General features: G+C 41.2%; 1 protein-coding gene and 1 long non-coding RNA gene across 2 annotated transcripts; one reads left to right on the top strand and one right to left on the bottom strand.

The window, feature by feature from the left end:
• Positions 1-1,490: 1,490 nt before the first annotated feature.
• Positions 1,491-7,891, bottom strand: BHLHE41 (basic helix-loop-helix family member e41). Its single transcript, XM_072400137.1, has 5 exons — positions 7,692-7,891; positions 7,547-7,610; positions 6,430-6,537; positions 6,074-6,185; positions 1,491-5,462 (listed from the first exon to the last, which is right to left on the bottom strand). The coding sequence occupies exons 1-5, from the start codon at positions 7,745-7,747 to the stop codon at positions 4,537-4,539; spliced, it is 1,266 nt and encodes a 421-aa protein (XP_072256238.1). The 5' UTR covers positions 7,748-7,891; the 3' UTR covers positions 1,491-4,536.
• Positions 6,447-16,863, top strand: LOC140323235 (uncharacterized). The gene is made up of 2 exons (XR_011919319.1): positions 6,447-6,551; positions 16,670-16,863. It is a non-coding gene; the product is annotated as an uncharacterized lncRNA (long non-coding RNA).
• The last annotated feature ends 1,469 nt before the right edge of the window (positions 16,864-18,332 follow it).

Here is an 18,332-nt window from a genome sequence, read left to right as displayed (position 1 = left end):
ATTGATGGCAAAGAGCTGGCAGAATGAGTACAATAGGTTTGTTGATGGATAGGAGTGCAATTTTAGCTCATTAACGGTTTGCATCCCTGGGACACCCCTAACCCCTTCCAGGAGTAACAATCAATCTAGCAAGTAGAAAAAAATGACCGATTTTCCTTCCAGTCGCCCCTTTTCTTACCCTTCTCCTCTCTGATGTACAGGGTAGTCTATCATTTCTCAGACCTCACTCCTGGAGCTTGGGCATAGTTGGCACATCAGCAGATCTGTATGCGTCTTTAGGGATTGATTTGCAAAATGTTTACTCTAACCAAAGTTCAGTTCACATACCCAATTTGACATGGGGGAGACATATGACAGCTTCCTTTAATTCTCATTGGCGGTCATGAGTAAGCAAAGGTCAAAGGTTAAGTAGGGTTAAGTCACTGCTGACTAAGTTTAACTAAATACTAAATACCTAGTATGAAAATAGTGAGCATTTAGTTAGTAGTAAGTGTCCCCAAATTATTTTATTTATTATTATTGTTGTTGTAATACAGATGAGTGCAAAGGGATCAAAATCTTGGAATCCTCAACAACTTGTTTGGATAATGTTATCCATCATAATCCCCCTTTCTGATAAGGCTTCCAAATAATTAGGAAAGCAAAATTCCTTATTATAAATCAAGCACAAAACATTATACTTGTTTTTAGGCATTGCAGCCATGATTTTGTTCAGTAGTGTCAATCCTATCATGTAGGCAGGGGTTAAATACCAGAAAAACACATGACACCACATGATAATCTGGGCCAGGGGCAGGACTGTCATCCTATGGGAGGAGAGTTGGCACCTTACTTAGAAATGGTTCAGTGCACACCCAAAACTTAAAGGGGAATACATTATTAGGGCAGTGTCCTGCACCATTTTGGCATGTACTTATAAAAATTCCAAAGCAAAGATACGGAGGAGTAATCTAATGAAGGGGGCTGAAAGGGGAAAAAAAGCCCTTTAAAAAGTTTGGCAAACTTTTTCCACACTTCTCTTTGGCACAATCTCCTCAGCATAAGTGCTATAACACCCAAAAGTTAAAGGGTTGGAGGACGTCAAGGGTTCCTATATTGAACCATTTCACATGCTGAGACTTGTAGTTCCACAGTAGTACAGAGCTGAAACGTGCCCATTTTTGAATAACAGCCATCTTCCAGTTTATTGACTTACTACAAACAAAAAAAATACAAATAAATTAATTGTCTTCAGTGCACAAACTGTTTTTGAGCAAATATAAAACAGTAAAATGAATATTGGAATAAAATGCACTTTTACTACCAGTTACTTAAGTGTACCTGTCATAGAAGCCTGTTGTATGGGAGGAGCTTTATATACAATAGGCAGTCTATCTAGGATCTATGGACGGCATAGAAATACGTAGTATGGGTCTACGTACTTCTAAACACAGCCCGAGCCCACAAAACAACAGCATTCTGAAACAGGTGCACTTTTAAAGTTTTGTTAAAGAGACACATTAAAAATAAAAATAAAATACATCTTCACTCGCCACCAGTCAATCCTTAAAGTGCTACCATTGCATCAACAAATACACCGATATTATCAAACTCAATTTCGCTTTCAAGTATTCAAGAAAAGACAGAGAAAGAACCTCTGGTCCGAGTGCAATTCTACAAAGTGGAACATAAAAAACCAACAGAAACTGGTAAAATTAAAGTGCTAACTACAAAGTTTTTTGGAGTCTACATAATTTTCCTCTTTTTTTTAAACCGCTGTGAATCCCAAAATATTACAAACAAAAATACAGAAAAACATTTTTACATTTTTTTTATCCCCTGCGGAAAAAAGTTTTTAACAGCCCCGAAATAGAGATTTTTTTTAGACTTTTTTGTAACACAATTTAGGCTTTTTATACAGCAAAAATAATATATATAAAGTTTTTTTTTAAATAGCCATAAACATAGGACCAACATTACAACTGCATAGAGATGGAGACATGGGGGTTGTAGAATATTTATTCACTGTGGATGTGTAACCGAGACGGTGAAGAAACTAGATTTGGTCATGAGGCGAGGTTTGTTTAGCCCAATTAAATCCCTACGTAAGAGGAGTGTTATATAATACTGTCAGCTGAACTAATTTCGGGTGAATGGAAGGCTCAGAACACAATATTCTCTCGGCCGAACAAGGCATAATTATAACTCGGTTATGTAACCACTTATGGCAACAGCACCTAAAATAATTAGCTATTAAGAGCAGGCAGCTTAGACGGCCTATAATTTGTAAACGGTGAAGGAAAATCCTGCTTAATGACATGAAGCCGGCATGCTGCTTTAACAGGCTTCGTTCTCAGTGATTGCATATGGACTCCAACAAAAGGGCTGTTAGAATCTCCAAACCTAGTTATGCAATGCATTATATTCAGTTTGCTGGATCTGAAAGGGCTCATAATGTGTTTGTCTGTGATTTTATGATACAGTTTTACAACGTTAAGGTCTGTGCTGCCTTGTGTGCATATCAAGTTGACTAACAACAGCTCCAAGAGCAGGAAAGCCCATTTGGCTTTTGGAAAATTTGGCATCCCCTGTTACACACACCTAAAGCCTAATTGACTTTTGGAAAATTTGGCATCCCCTGTTTCCCTATCACCCTGAGCACAGCTGGTATTTATCAAACTTGGTTTTCCAAGTTTGCTTGGGACATAATTTGAGTAGTTATGGGAATAATATAGACAGTTAGATATTGAAAGGCAGATTATGTGGACTGCAAGATTTACAGCTCCAATGAGCCCTCCGCACCATCTAAAGAGGTGATGTCGATGCCATATTTCAAGCAGCACCTGGAATTAACTTTTATCAATTACAATTTATTAATTACAGAAAGACTGATGTTTCCATGCTACTTTCACCTATCTAAGTTATTAAGGTGGAACTCTTCATGACTTTAAGTCCCAATCTTTAGGCTTGGTATAGTTTAAATGTATTAAATACATTTCAACACAAAACTGATGAAAAGGCTCATTAATATAAGGGAATTGTAGGGATTTTATAAATATGATAAGAATTCAGAACAACACCATTTGAAGGTTGATTCAGGGATTAAATCCTTATCCTTATATATGGTAAATGACCAGTAGGGGGAGATCCTAATAAATCCAGTATTTCATCAAAGAATAGCATTGTGCTTGGGATAGCAATACCTGTTATAGCAGAGCTCTTCTTTAAGCTAAATGCTGGTTAGTTCAACCCCAAAGCCAGGAAAATGTATGGGCTACTGGAGGATACTGACGTTTTTACATAGATGTTGGCCTTTCTTCCAATTTTTGTGTATCAGTAAAAAGTTGTACAAAGTTTACAAAAGTTATTTGATACATTTTTAGGAAAGTTATGACTGTTGCCACTAAAATATATATTTAGGTACTCGTGTGTTTCAGTCTGATTGGCCTATAAATCATTTTTTGCCTTTTGTGTGTGTGTGAGGGGGGGGAATAGCGGTAAGAACAATTTTCGGCAGTTACTTTTTATAAATGCCAAAAAATTGATCTAAAGAATTGCCAGGGATGTTACAATTTTTCATAGGTATAATCATGACAACAAAATTATCCATTAACTTATGAGACTGAAACACATGTGAGCACCCTTACCCACCATGGATTAATAGATTATTACTAATGAAAAAATTTGGACTGTTCAAGATTTATCTAACAGGACAAGGTGCAATGTGTAACCTATTAAAATGACATAAGGTCTCTAGGGTAGCAATAGGTTAATGAGCACTGTTTCTTTTCCAGATTTTATAATTCAATCTTTACCAATGTTAAAAAGTTGCACTTACTTTTACACCCAGGCAACACTAAAGCACAAAGTTCTGAGCAACAGACATGGGATCAGTCTATAGACAGCCGGTGCTGACAATCGGCTTACAGAATATTGTGTGACAAAGAACAGGTGTGCGCTTCTCAAAGCCTGTTTTGTAAGTTAAAGTTAAACTTTCAAGGGGATCATGTTAGATTTACTCTAAACTTTTCATAGCTCTTAATTGGCAGGGCAAATCTCTAAAAAGTTTTTACTATAAAAATACAAAGAGAATTATATGCACCTTTTTACACATTAAGGCTCAACTACGCATTCGTTTTTAAGTGGGAAGTAGCACAAAATTAACCCTGCTATTTTGCACAGGGCTAATTCCTAAAACTTCCACTGGAGTGAAAGTGGAGCCACCGTCCATAGCAAACAGTTTCGCCTTTCTTAGGAGGCAAAGGATCTGGCTGCTCTGAGCAACAGGTTGTTATTGGCTCCAATTTACAAAAGTGCGCCCTGGTGCGTTGCAAAAGACCTCACTGTCAGTGAACAGTTAATTTTGTGCTGCGGGGTAGCTGAACCACTCATGGTAAAGGTCCATTTTTCCTGGTTGCCTCATCCAGTGAAATAAGTGTTTTTATCCCATCAATGTACAAGAATAATGTTGATCCAGTAAAACAAGACTTGCTACAAAATGAGAGGCTCTTTATATATAGATATAGATCATGATTTTTTTTTTTTTGCATCATTGTCTTAGTTTTCCTTGGGGGGCGCCCGGAGATCTTGCAAAGGGTCTTGTAGGTCGGTCATGGCAGGACCAGCCTGAAAAGGAGATGAGGGGAGGTCAGGGAGAAGGGAAGTCGAGCAGCTAGCCAACTTTTCAGGGGACAGGACTGAAGAGAGACATGGGAAAGTCCCAGCCGTCTGGGCAGGTAAACCCGGGTAGATAAAAGGGATGGGGGCAGCAGCAGCAGCGGCGGCCGCAGGGTAGAGGTATTTCTCCAAGCTGCCCTTGTCTAAAAAGGGCATGTAGGCTGCTGCAGCGGCAGCTGCTGAGGGCGAGATGAAGTAAAATGGTAAACAGAAAGGGGCCTGCTGACCGAAAGGACTACTTCCAAATCCTATGAGAGAGTTAAGCAGGTTGGCATCGGGCTGTACAACTGGTTCAGTCCCAACAGCCGAGCCACCACCTCCTGAGCAGTCCGGCTTAAACCTTTTGGGTGAAGGCTCGTCCAGTGGCTCCTGTTTCACGGTCACACCATTGGACCCTTGGCCCTTGATTCCTGCATTGCTCTGTCCCTCAGATTTCAACTCTGACTTTTCACCTTCACCTCCATAACCGCTGTCGGTGTCTGTGTCGTTCTCGCTAAGCTCCAAGTTATGCGTCCTCTGGATAACGGGTACACAGTTTGTTTGGTTCTCCACCTTAGGTAGCCCTCGGCTAGGGGACTGAGAAGAAGCCTTTCCGGTGGGCACCTGTTGTAGGAGCAGCTGAGAGCTGGGTAGGATTTGGCTGGACACGGTGTGCAGGTGGTTGAGAAGCTGGGTACACCTCTGATCCCGGTTAGTCCAGCTTTCAAAACGTGACAGGTACTGCAGAACTTCTTTGGCACAGGTCTGAAAACCGGAATGAAAGGCATCCAGATCCGATTGGAGGGGAGATTTCATGGAACGCTCGCCTGTTTCACGGTAAACAGAGAAAAAGAACAGTCAACACAAGCCATCTGCCTGTCATATCCTCGTACAATATTGAATCTCGCTACCAGAATAAGTCCAACTAAAACCAACTCCCACCCACGTAGAATTTGGACTTCTCGAGGAAAGAATACTTTAGTAAACAAACACAGCAAATACAACCAATGACCAGTGAAATGAATTCTGTTTTTCCAAAACTAAAGACATTCTGTGCTATGTTGCCCCCTCTGTAGCCTTTTTGGCTATAAATTATTTGCTGTGCTTGAACTCCTGAAACCTCCAGAAGAAAAATATGAATGTTTGGATACTTCAAAATCCTGTACAGCACAACAAAAAAAACAGGGAATGTATACTATTTACAAAGTTGATTATCTCCCATCCTCCCCCTTATTACCATAATAATCAGGTAAGCTGTGATACGGTAGATTCACGTGTTAGCTGGGGTGACAGTATCAGGTTATGGAATGCAAAATACACATATCAAACACAAGCAGGATTTAGCGAACAAAATAAGTTAAAAGAAAAAAAGCCATAAAAGATCTCTAAATCGTTAGCTGTGATCAAATCAATAGGAAATAATTATCCGGTCACTCACCGTTCTGTAAAGAGATAATTTTCTGGTGCTGTTGCTCCGTCAGGGATGTCAAACCTTTCAAGTGTTTCAAAGTTAACTCCAGCACAACAGCTTTTTCCAAGTGCCCCAGCGTCTGCGAGCAGAGAGGAGGAAAATCGATGCAGTGTTAGCACTAGCTTACATGACTCAAGGAAAAACATATTTTATTTTCTTTTAATGCATCCATCATTAGCCAGCAACCTTCCACTTTACCCAACGTGGCACAAAAAGGCAATAGCGATCGTTTCTTATCCTTAAGTGACACACCGGAAAAAGATCAATGAATGGTAGTCAAATATTAGGGCCTATTAATTATATATGAAAAGGAGAGCTCTTACTGTGAGCTTGAGATGTTCTGGCAGCAAATCTTTCAGCTGGGCTATACATTCATTTATCCTGTCTCTTCGTTTTTTCTCTATGAGGCGGTGAGGAAGCTTGTACGTCTCCTGCAACGGAACGGGTAAGAAAAAAAGAGGGGGGAGACTTATTTTAATGAACATATTCACAGCAAGTTTTCTCTGTCTCACACATCGGCATGGCTACCCTGTGCAAACCTCACATGTGTTTAGGATTCATGACAAGTTTCTCCCAAAGTCTTTTTATTCCCTAATGAACATGGCGAGCTGCAAAACTTGTACAAGAGGAATCCTAATGAGTTCATTCCACGGACCCAGCCTGGCAAGACAAGTGACACCCCCTTATTGAAAAAAGTCCCTTGCAGAGACGGCTTCCGAAACCGTTTCCGGCATTAAAAAATCACCAAGAAAACTCCACCTTGTTAGATTTAGATTTTAAAATGTTTTTTTTTGCCCAGAAGTGTTTCCTGAATTTCAAATCTGCTCAAATTCTGTCCTACGTTACAGAATTTTTTTTTACAGGAATCACCTTGTTTATTATATTTAGGTGGAATCTGACATCTAATGGTATATGTAGTATAATTAGCATGTGGTGTATATGGGATTTGCATTCCCCCCAATACATTTTCTATGTATTATCCGGTCCAGCCATGTGTCCCCGGAAATAATTAAAATATTGCCAGCTGTCTTTTTGTACCTTGGTGCCATTGAGATTCCCACCAAGTTTATAGCAGAGCCCCTGTGTGCCGTGACAGATGAGACCCCCATCCTCCCGGCACTGCAACCCTATGGAAAAGTGTCCCTGGAAATGATTGCGGGAATATTGACAACTGTTTTCTTTTATCTTAGTGCTATTAATATTCCCGACAAGTTTAATCTAGAGTCTGGGATAACAGATGAGACCCCTAACCTCCCAAAAAAAAAAGATTTATCAAAAAGTCCCTAGAAAAAAAACTATATAGCTGTGCCGGTGTTAAGTTAATTTTAACACGTTGCCAACTATGTAACATGCAAGTCATTAAAATTCCGAACAAGTTGAATCGAGTCCCCGTCTGCCTTGTTTAAATTTGTCCCGATTTCCCAAAATAAATGGTCTTACCTTGGTGTCGTCCCGCTTGATCCCTCTTTTGGGCTTGCACAGGTACAGGGGAGGGTAATCCATTCTGCAATGAAGTGACAGGTTAGCAGGCTGTATGTGTGTGTAAGGGACTTCTCAGCAGAGCTGCATGTCCTGGAAGCCTTACCCTAAGAATTCCCTGGACAACTGCCTTTCCTGCAAGCTGTGGATGCCTTCCTCCATGTCTGAAGATCCTCAGGCTACCAGTCTTATAGGGGGGTTCTCTTTAAAGCAGGGGTACATTCAGACTTGTGCAGTTGTGAGAGACAGCAGAGCTCTCTCTCCCCTGCTCCCTCTCTTTCTCTGACACTGCTGCTTCTGCTTTGCAGACAGAAGATGGCTGCAAAAAAAGTCATAGGAGTGACTCAGTAGGGCCCCCTTCTGGGCGCAGCAGGAAGCACAGGAGTCTTTTTTCCTAGGGGAATACAAGTCATCTTTATCTGTCTGTGGATTTTACACGTCACACCAGGTTGTAATATCCCTCACATGGTGAGAAGAGGTTTTTTTTTTTTGCATAATTAACCCTGCTGATGCCATTTACCCTGAACATAAAATCTGTTCCTGATGACTCTATGATTTCTAGCAGAATAGAAGATTTTTTATACTTATAGTAGTTTTAATACTGGGTTACGATTGCCCATAGCAAAATGGGCATTTTTTTAATTCCCAAATATATGGCGGTGATTTAATCATACAATTCAGAAATTGGAATGGCAAGGATTCACAAAGTCTGATTTAGTCCAAATACCGAAAGCTACAAAAAATACTCAGATGAAAGAAAAAGTGAAAAACCAGATCTTTTTGCACGTGGTTGCCCCCGTCCTGCAAATCTGCATCTCACCATATATGTTACAATCTATTTCAGATACCAACATCTACAGGTCCCCCTGGTTGGATAATCAAATAATTGATTGGAAGATTGTGTTAGTGTTTCTAATTGTACCACCAATTTGTAAAAGGAATGGCCAAATGCGTCAAACACTTGGCGAATGTCGCTAGCTCAGAGCTTGTTTATCAGTCCTATCCAGGCACTGCAATTAGTGATTTTGGCTGTAGGACATTTGCTGAAGTCTTTGTGCCCCAGCTACATTTTGATTTGTGTATACATTGTTACAAGAACAGCAAATTGTTATTAAATTTGATCATATGAGCTTCCATTGCAGTTAAAGGCAAACAAATGTATTAGATTAGTACACAAACATACAAAAATGTCCTAATGGGAAAGCGTAGAATTAAAACTCCTTTAGTGCTGGAGCTGTGATTGCTGCACTCCTGGTGATCTGAAAACCCAATACTTCCCAGAGCTGTGATGGGTAAATGTTCATTCTTATATAAGGTACTACTTTTATGTTCCGGCGGCTTACTATAACCGGTCCCCCCAAATCCTCTGCAAGGGTTGTGAAATGTTCCTATCAGTTCAGCTTTCATGTTCCCCCATCATAATGTGGTGTGATGCATTGTTCTTCATTTTGGAATAGAACCCCAAGCAAAAAGCATCTGAGCATTCTCCCAAGAAGAGTGCATCATGCACTGTTTTAGGTGTGTTGCAGCCCATTTAAAAGGATCAGGATTTTTAACCCAATGCACATACGTGTAAACTAAATGCACATGTGTGGAAGGGCCCCTAACCAGACAGAGGCTCCAACCCTTCAGAATTTAATCCAAAACCAAAAAGAAAAGTTTATAAAGTTTAGCTACACTTAACGTAACATTAGGAAACAGAGATCCAACAAGTTTTATGTTCCATTTGCTGTTTTTTGCCCATCTGTGGCAGTTTGTTGGGGTGGATGAGGGTTCCGCAAGTATAAAATCCTGCTATGAAAAGACTCCGACACTTTGCATGGCCCTGGCAAAGTATGGGTAATTTTTAAGGGGAATGATAACTGCTTATGCTTGAAATCAACTTTTTATTTTGTTTTTGTTTTTTGTTTTTCTTTTTGCATTGACACATTAAAATCTAGTATTTTTTAGACATTGGGATAGTTTTTACATGGGAATCCTATACTTTTTTCATCTACATTGACCTTCAGTTTGCTGTGCCCTATTAAATGACAAAACAAAGGCTTGAGCTGTGATCAGACTATTAAGCAGATCATAAAGGGTTAATATGTACACGACACGCTACATACAATTCCTGGCTATGCAGCAGTCAGGTGACCCTGTTTTGTACAATCTTGTGGGCATCACGTGTGGGTGAGATCAGGCGGGCCGGTAGCTGCTTTATGTTAAACGGAGACTCCGGTTAAATAGCAAATTATGCAGGTGAACTGCATATGTAGGTCTTCTTTTACGTGCCCGGGTGTTCGTAGAGGAAGCCAGGCCATCTTCATAACCCCTGCTGTATTATAATTTTAAAGGCTTTCAATTCTGCAAACCCTGTGCCACTGCCCTGCCTTTTGCCTTTCACCAATGAGCATTGCTAGTATAGGCCCATGCTGATACTTTCCCCTTCTGTAATCTCACCCCCTGTTGTCCAGCAGCTTTAAGGGCAGCCATGCTTACTGAAAGCCTGATTTACTTTAGCTGGCACATAGTAGGCCAACACAAGGTTAGAACCCATTCCCACCCCTCCACCACCCCGCACACACATGTTCACATAGTTGTGGCTTTTCCTAAGAGCACCCTGCAATCCCAAAAACCTGGTGTGCTGTAATATGCAAATATCGACTTTGGTGTAAAAGTCAGCACCAAGCCCCACCCCCTTCCCCATTTTCTGGACCTCCTGATTGGTTAATAGGTTCCTTACACTGATGATGCTGCAAAGTCCATGCAATGGCTACTGAAGTCTGTATTTGAATATTATAGCAACTCATATTTGAGGGCTCCCAGGGTGTCATGCTAAATCTACCTAAATCATATGAGTCCTTTTCTTTACTTTTCATTGACATTCATGCAGCTAGCATTTTCAGAATCTGTTAGGCCATGTACACATCTTCTGTTCTGCCTCTGCAGAATCCCTGTTTGCTATGAAACTTATCCAGTGAAAATTCAGGCAGATATGTTCCCTGGTTCCAAGCTCCACCCACTGTAGAGGCAGGTAACACAGAATCATGTAACAAGAGTCTGCAGCCCCTCCCAGAAGCACTGTGAAAGGTCATCTGAATAAGTCAGCTTGTGTTATTTAGGAATCAGATCGCTGTTTTTACATGTTGCCTGGACACCCTCACATGACTTTAGCCTCCTCCTTACAGAAATGACTGTATTTGACCTCAGAGGGAGGCCTTGTGCCCACAATATCCTCTGGGAAGTGATGGTGATATTGTTGCACAAATAATATTTTGAGGCTAGGGCGCGTTGTTGTGTGACTCGGCGTATCATGAGGAGGTGTAAAATGTTTAAAAGCGTCTCTTTGTTTGCAGTCACAAGTCTGTGCGGGCTGTGCTCATGCCCACTTTATCTCTAATTAACAATTTCTGGAAGTCAACCTGTGCTATGTCCATGAAGAACAAAGTATCATGGCCAAAAAAAGCCCCCTCACCCTCTACAACCGCCTGCTTTGACTATGACAATGAAATGTTGAACCCCTCTGTAAGCCATTCTGATTGGTGCTGGTTGGCCACGTGACATCACTAATGATTGTGATTTTTTTTTGAGGTCCTCCAGCTGGTTTTAGGATAAAACAGACCAGGGGCCCAACCTTCTCCAGAACCCCAAATGACAGATTGGTAGGGGTGTAGGGAGCTGGAATGAAATGTATTTGGGGTCCTGGACAAGGTGGAGGCCCAGCATGATTAGGAGCTCTGGGTGTAATGGGATCACCATACCGGCCTGGTCCCGTCGGTGAGAAGTGTAGCCGTATGGGTATAGGTGCCTAACTGAGATTCCCCCACTCCCTGCACTGCTGAGATACCCCCATTTGACCTGCTTGTGAGCTGTCAGTTTCTGGGAGCGATTGTCTGGGGTGAAAGGGAGATGATTATAGTAAACAGTTTATAGAAGTTTGCAGAAAGATCGTTAAGTCATTATTATATCTCCACGGAATCGCTGCAGTCATATCTGAGTCACAGCTGAATAATGCAATGCACATACAGGGAGGAATACAAACCATAGAAATATTTCTATTGCTATATGTGTGTAAGATCTGTATGGTCTGAGACAGGCAGACACTCTATGTGTGTAGGTAAATGTCTGATACATGAGATTTCATGTGGCCCTCCCATTGGACAGAGACAAGGCTGTGATGTGGCCCCTCCTTTATGATAACCAAAACTCTTGTGTAGAATGAGCTTTGTTGTATTTTGCATTTAATCCAAGTAATACTTAAACACAATTGTAAATATGCAAGATATTGACACATAGCCTGCACCCCAACACTAACCCCCTCTATAACACCAACCCTCCCTGTAACCCCAACACTAACCCCCTCTATAACACCAACCCTCCCTGGAACCCAACACCAACTATCTTTGTAACCCTAACACTAACCTATCTTTGAATTTCCAATAATAACCCCCCCATACCAGCTGTTACTGTAATACTAACCCTCCCTATACCCCAAACACTAACCCATCCTTTCACACATACCCTCCCTGTAACCCCAACTTCAACTATCTCTTTAACCCAACAACCAAATCTTCCTATAACCCTAACGCTAACCTCATCCAGTACTCCAATACTAATCCCACTGTAACACAGACCTTTCCTATAACCCAAATCTCACTGTAATCCTAACACTAACCCTCCCTATAACACCAATCCTCCCTGTACCCCAACATAAACTCTTCCTGGTAATGTACCATCAACTCTCCATGTAACACCAACTTTTCCTGTAACCCTATCATGCATACTTACAGGTTACAAATACCCTTTCCTATAATCCTAACACAGTAACCCCAGTACTACCCATTTCTGTTACTCCATCACTAATTACTGTACAATCACCCTTAGGACCCTGGGTATAAAATAACTGTGTAGCTGTACTTCTCCTCTGCTGGAAATCCTGGTGTCTGTGCAGCTTTTGGCCGTGTTCATAAAAGTCTCATACAGATCAGCCTCTTCTGCAGCCTGTGACTTGTAGTCTGATCACTGAGGGAGAGGAGACTTAGAAAAAAACTTCCTGCTGCCTGCAGCTAATTGATGGCATTATCTTGTAATAGCAAGTTACTGGACTGAAGCTTAGAGAGGCTTTTAATGATAAAAGTTGGCACTTTTGTGAACAATGATACGATTGCTGTGTATTGTGACAGGTCAGGAATTTATCCATGCTGACATGTAAAGTTACTGACAGGTCCATGAAATTGTGACATGTAAAGTCCATTTATACTACCCAAGGGGGTGATAATAACCTCTGCAGGCGCAGAGAGGTCTTTTGTTATGTGGGGCCGTTGTATCTCTGTTATTAGCACAGTGATCCTTTCTTACCTCCACAGAACTCTTATTAGACGTAAATGTATTTTATGTGGCCATAGGCGCTCATTACGGGGCTTAAAGAAAAATAAAAATAATAAAACATAAAAAAATAAAAGCCTTTTGAATTGTAGAGATGCAGCCATCATAAGGACGTTTCCTCTCCTCACATGACGGCCTTGGCGTCCCGCTGGTTATGTGTGGGACGCTTTGCCAGGCGGCGAGATAATTTCGCCCCTGATGAATCGCTTATAAAGAAATAAACGCAGCGTGAGGCCCCTTTCTTATTCACGTGTAGAGAAATTCCTTTCATGAGCCCCATAGTCAGCTGACTCGCCATCTAGACTGCGGCTGGAGGAACGCTATAGCCGTGGGTTACCAGGGTTAAAAATACAGATGTAAAGTAAACAGGCAGAGCAATTGTTTAAAGTGGAACTCTTAGTAACTTCAGTCTGTATGAGTACATTCCTGACATGTCCAAATATATTATCATTAAAATGCCAACCTTCGGCTCCAGTCCTGTGACTTTGCCTAGGCTGAGATGATAGGCCTGATTAAACAAAGCTCTCCAAGGCTGGAGAGGATACACTTTCTACAGTGAAGCTCCAGCAAACCTGGAACGGATTTCTTAAAATCATTTTCTATTAGCAAACTTTTTTATTCCTGGACTAGATCCATTCCGGATTTTTTGGATCACCCAGCTTCACTGATGAAAGTGTATTCTCTCCAGCCTTGGAGAGCTTTAGTAAATCAGGGCCATTGTCTTCAGTCTGCTGCAGGTAGTAGGGAGAATTTGCTCAGTCTTCTAGTGATTAGCGATCGTAATTTTTTAAAAAATCATAAAGTGAACCAAAGTCCCTGCAGGCATTCATGCCTTACTGTGTCTGGGGATATTCTCTCTGTTTGTCCTGATAGCAGATGGTAAATCCATAACTTAAACTTGTCACCTGAACAAAAGGTGCGGTGAAGGGAGATTGCACCAAGTGGGCAGAGTCTTACCAAAATGTAATTTGGCCCAAAGTCCAATGTTGGCCAAAAGTCCCAACCCTTGAGAAAGGTGTAGGATAACGTTTGCAAAATTTCTGTGGCCATGGTGCCATACTTAAATCTACGCACATCTTCCAGCACTCTGTGAATTGTTCTGGCACCCGTGGATTGCCACCCTAGGGCCATGGGCATCATAGACGTTTCTCTCTAGGGAAGCCCCTTCCATATCAGGGGCGTATTATTACCAAGGGTTCTGAAGGCCTACAACCTGGGGCACACTTGGGAAAACCCTGTGAGAATCAACCCAGAACAAAAAGGAAAGCCCCTAGAACTATTAGTATTACTCAGGGTACTCCCACCAGCTCCCTCACGTCGGGATCGTCAGGGTTTCTGTCCCCAAAACTAATCTGGATTTCTGAGACCCTTCTGGGCACCTGGTCGTGGAACCTTCTACCAGTTTCATACTTTTAATGTCAGCTCGGGCAAGACGTCATTTGGTTTCCAGGTCTGTCTGGGGAAAGCCGGTGTTTTGTTCATTATTCTCTAAATCAAAATGCCAACTGGACAGTTAATGGAGTGTGGAGGTTACTTATTAATCAGCAGGTGTATAAATGGGGTCATTATCACCAGGGAAAAATGACAAGCATTTCCTTTTGCTTAAGGCAGATAACAGCTATACAGATTTTGTTTTAAATTACTAAAACAAGCGGAGAAGAATCAGGGTGACAATGATGAAGTTCAATGGCAGCTCTCGCATTTCCTGGGACAATAGGTTCTTCCCTACCTGTCCATCCGGATGCATGAAAATATTCAAATAAACATAGAAAAAGAGGTAACAAATCTTTATTAGACATAGAATCGCTACACCTCCTCCCGACAATGTTACCATTTGCTTTTTTCTCCAAAATTACAATGACAGCTACGTCCAGGATCACTCCAGGTCACTCTTAGGAGATGGCATTCTTATAAAACCTGGGACATAAGGAAGGCTTTCAAATGAAAAAGTTGGAACTTTTTAAGGTAATAGGGTGGATTGGTAAGGTTTAGGGCTATATAAGGCTAATCAGAGGGGCAGGAATGGTCAGTACAGACTTTCATTAAGGTTTCTGAACAACCTGATTGGTCTTACCTCCTTGATAAAGAAAGGGAAGGAACTACTCATTGGTTGGCTCCATTATATGAACAACCGAAGACACATCGACATGTTCCAAATTACAATGAGTTATATCCTTGTCTATCGGTCAGTGTAAAGCTGAAGCTTCTGTCCTCTTCACCCCATAAAAAGTCTCTCCCTAGCAGAACTATCATAGCAAACCAGCCATCAATCAGAATGCAGTCACAGAATTCTGTCCAGGCTGGATCATGAATTTACCAGATCAGATTTTTCATCTCTGTTTAACATATTTTAACATTTCTTGTGACAGCACAAATTTAGATTGGAGCTGAATGTCTAATTCAGCTAAGGACCTGCAATTTTGGGCCATTAATTTTAGCTTCTCCCTCCCTTTTGAAGTAAGTCTTTAATTCCTGGACATTCAATTACTCGAATTAGCATGAAGGCCCATTAGTCCTCAATTAATGAGGAGGTTAATTGTCTGGCACCAATCAGCCGAGTAAGTTCCTCATTATTTCAGTTCATCCTGGAGCCCGGCTGTAAAATTAGCCACGTTCTGCGTAAATGCCCTCACCCTGCATCAAATATCTGCACAAATGGCGTGAACCCTTGTCGCCCATCGTCAGCCGCTGATGAGTGTTTCTGTAATTCGCGGCAAAGTCAGACTTAAGTCTGCAAGCTGATTTCCTGGTATGGTCGTTAAGCATCAATTGTCAGACATTTACACCATTTTTAAAGGGTCAGTTCCGTCGGAAGAACTATTTTTAGAACTCCTCCAGAAGAACATTGGAACCCTAAGGGCCCATTCAGTGATGACGATCATTATAGGATATGAAAACCTTAAAACTAATTCTTCTTATTTACACCTTTTTGATCTGTAAATATATGATTGAAAGCATTTTGTTAAATCTGTGTGAAAAAATACTTCCTAGATCCCTTGTGAGCTGATAACTTACACAACACCTCATGCCTATGTAAGGGGGTCCTGTAGACCTGTCCTAAGGTGACAACACTATTACTTTAAAGGCCTAATGCTACCACCACATCTTAGGCCATGTATTTTGTCCATGATGGTGCATCCTTCTTTCCATGAATCTTCCCTGATTGGGAACTGATTGAAAACAATGATTCTTACTACTGGTGCTCCTTGTCCCTCAACTACAGTTCCAAATTTGCTATCTCTATCCCTGTTGGAGAATTTCCTGGGCTTCCTGTTCGGGTGATGAGGTTGTCACCAACACAGGACATGATGATAAATCAACTTAGCCAGGCCATAGCCACCAAGCAAACCTGACAAGGGTTCTAACTTTTATTTACTGTATCCAAAAAGGTTTTACATTTATGATTTAGGTGAAAACTATTTTTCCATTTCTATTTACTATTTCTATTTAATATTTTTCATTTTTTTCATCTTTTACCTACCCACATCACTGTTTTTAGTCTTCAACTATTTAAAAGCATGTTCTGGGCAATTCCCAACTGAGGGGCCATTAGCTGTAAACCTGGCCCAGAACACCTCTATAACTGGGCCCCATGTCAAGTTCATCCCCTTTTTCATTTGTGCTTTATCACCTTGATAACATAATATTACAATGTATCACTTTGGAACTTATGACTTTTGATAGTATTTCCATTTATTTCTTTTTTCACCCATGAAGTTTACCAGCCGAATAAATAAATACTCTGGAATCTGATCCCAGCATGACCTGATGGAGGTGACATAATCGCATCATCGTAGGTCCATAATTAGACCTGGAGCAGACATGGCACAGGGGCACACGCCTATTGTACAGAACACAGAGAGTTTCACAGTTACATAACTTGTTTCCATAATAAAGGTTCTCTCATTGAGGTTTTGTGTCAGATTCCCTGGCTCAGCTGAACTGCTTCTCACCCAATGAAATTCGAGGATGAGTAATCAGAGGCACCTTGGTTACAACGTGCGGTTCTTCCTCATCTGGTACATGATGGCATACACATGCTGTTCCTTAAAACTCTGCATAAGCAGGTGCTTGTAACACTCTGAGCTATAAAACAAAGGGTGGTTATTAGAGAATGCTGATCATGGTGCAACAGTTTGCCCTAAAACGATGAAATGCAAAACGTCCCACAGTGACGGCATTAAACACAACAATACATAAAGTGTATCTCTAACTGACACCCATATAAGGATTTCTCATAATTTTTTTCTTTGATGAGAATGGTTACCAGGACAAATAAAGATGAAAATCAGTACAAACAGTAATAAAGTTTTTCCTCCTGGAAAAAAATGTTTAGTGCTGGCCATGTGGATTTGTACGTTGTCACCATTTGCGTGCACTTGTTTATGAGAAGTCTGTGTGGGATAGTATATGGATTATTTGAGAAATAAAGACCTGGCATAACTAGCGCTCCTGCATTGATCATACATTCTCTACTGATGAGGAGGATTTGGGGGAACTTGGCAGGGCCGAAGACCACAGCTGTCACCTGTGCCTGAACCAAAGAGCCTTTCGGTGGACACCATGTCACCATTGCATCATGCGGTTGGATCTACGTATTTTAGACCCCACATATTTTTTTTTTTAAATATGTCAGGTGAGTTTCAGTATTCATGAAACACTTATTTTTTTCTGATTTTGTTAGCTTTGCTTACTTTGTATACTGTCATTCTGCCCCGTCAGCTCTAACAGGGTCAGGGGTTATCTGCCGGCTATCGCTCTGATCTCACCATGCTTTCCCCCAGCTCCCATGGGTGCTTTAGATGTCCTTATGGCTGATGGCTGTATTTTATGTATGCTCATATTTGGGGAATAGCAGATTTTTCTACCGATATATTCATATTTTTTTAATAGCTCCATTAAGAGACAGGCACCAAACTTTTCCATCTTTGATGCACTAGAACCATCGACCAAGACTCCCAGTGGTGATAGGGAAAGGTGGGAATGTGCCCAGATGTGCACAACTTCTATAAATCAGCACTAAAAGCTCCAATCCAGTTTCAAATGCACGCATATTTATAATTACCATTTTTCACTTGGACAGTTTAGGCGTGCAAAAAATTTATAGCAGAAACAGAACGCGATCTGGCGTCCAAGGTAAAAAGATTTCCCAGGATGCAATGCAGCTCGGTTTGCTGGCCTTTGTGTGACAAGCTCTGTGACGGCTGAATTCTGAGGTAAATGAACAGCTGAAACTGATTAGACTTCATTTTCCAGACAGCTTATTGACTGACTGTCATTATGGAGATTGAATTCCCAAAGAGACACAGCCTCATCTTCCTGGCCCTGCTAAAAGTGCACCTGTCATGAACAAGCAATGCATGTGGTTATACTGCAAGCT

This window comes from Pyxicephalus adspersus, chromosome 2, assembly GCF_032062135.1.
Source record: "Pyxicephalus adspersus chromosome 2, UCB_Pads_2.0, whole genome shotgun sequence".
Taxonomy (NCBI): Eukaryota; Metazoa; Chordata; class Amphibia; order Anura; family Pyxicephalidae; genus Pyxicephalus; species Pyxicephalus adspersus.
Note: the sequence above shows the minus strand (reverse complement) of the source record. Positions and strands in the feature narration are given on the sequence as shown.

Bases quoted from the DNA above. Each gene is read 5' to 3' on its own strand.
- BHLHE41 (XM_072400137.1), bottom strand. From the start codon at position 7,747: ATGGAGGAAGGCATCCACAGCTTGCAGGAAAGGCAGTTGTCCAGGGAA. The intron at 7,611-7,691 runs GTAAGGCTTCCA...ACTTCATTGCAG, and splicing joins TTGTCCAGGGAATTCTTAGG to AATGGATTACCCTCCCCTGT. The intron at 6,538-7,546 runs GTAAGACCATTT...GTTCCGTTGCAG, and splicing joins TCAAGCGGGACGACACCAAG to GAGACGTACAAGCTTCCTCA.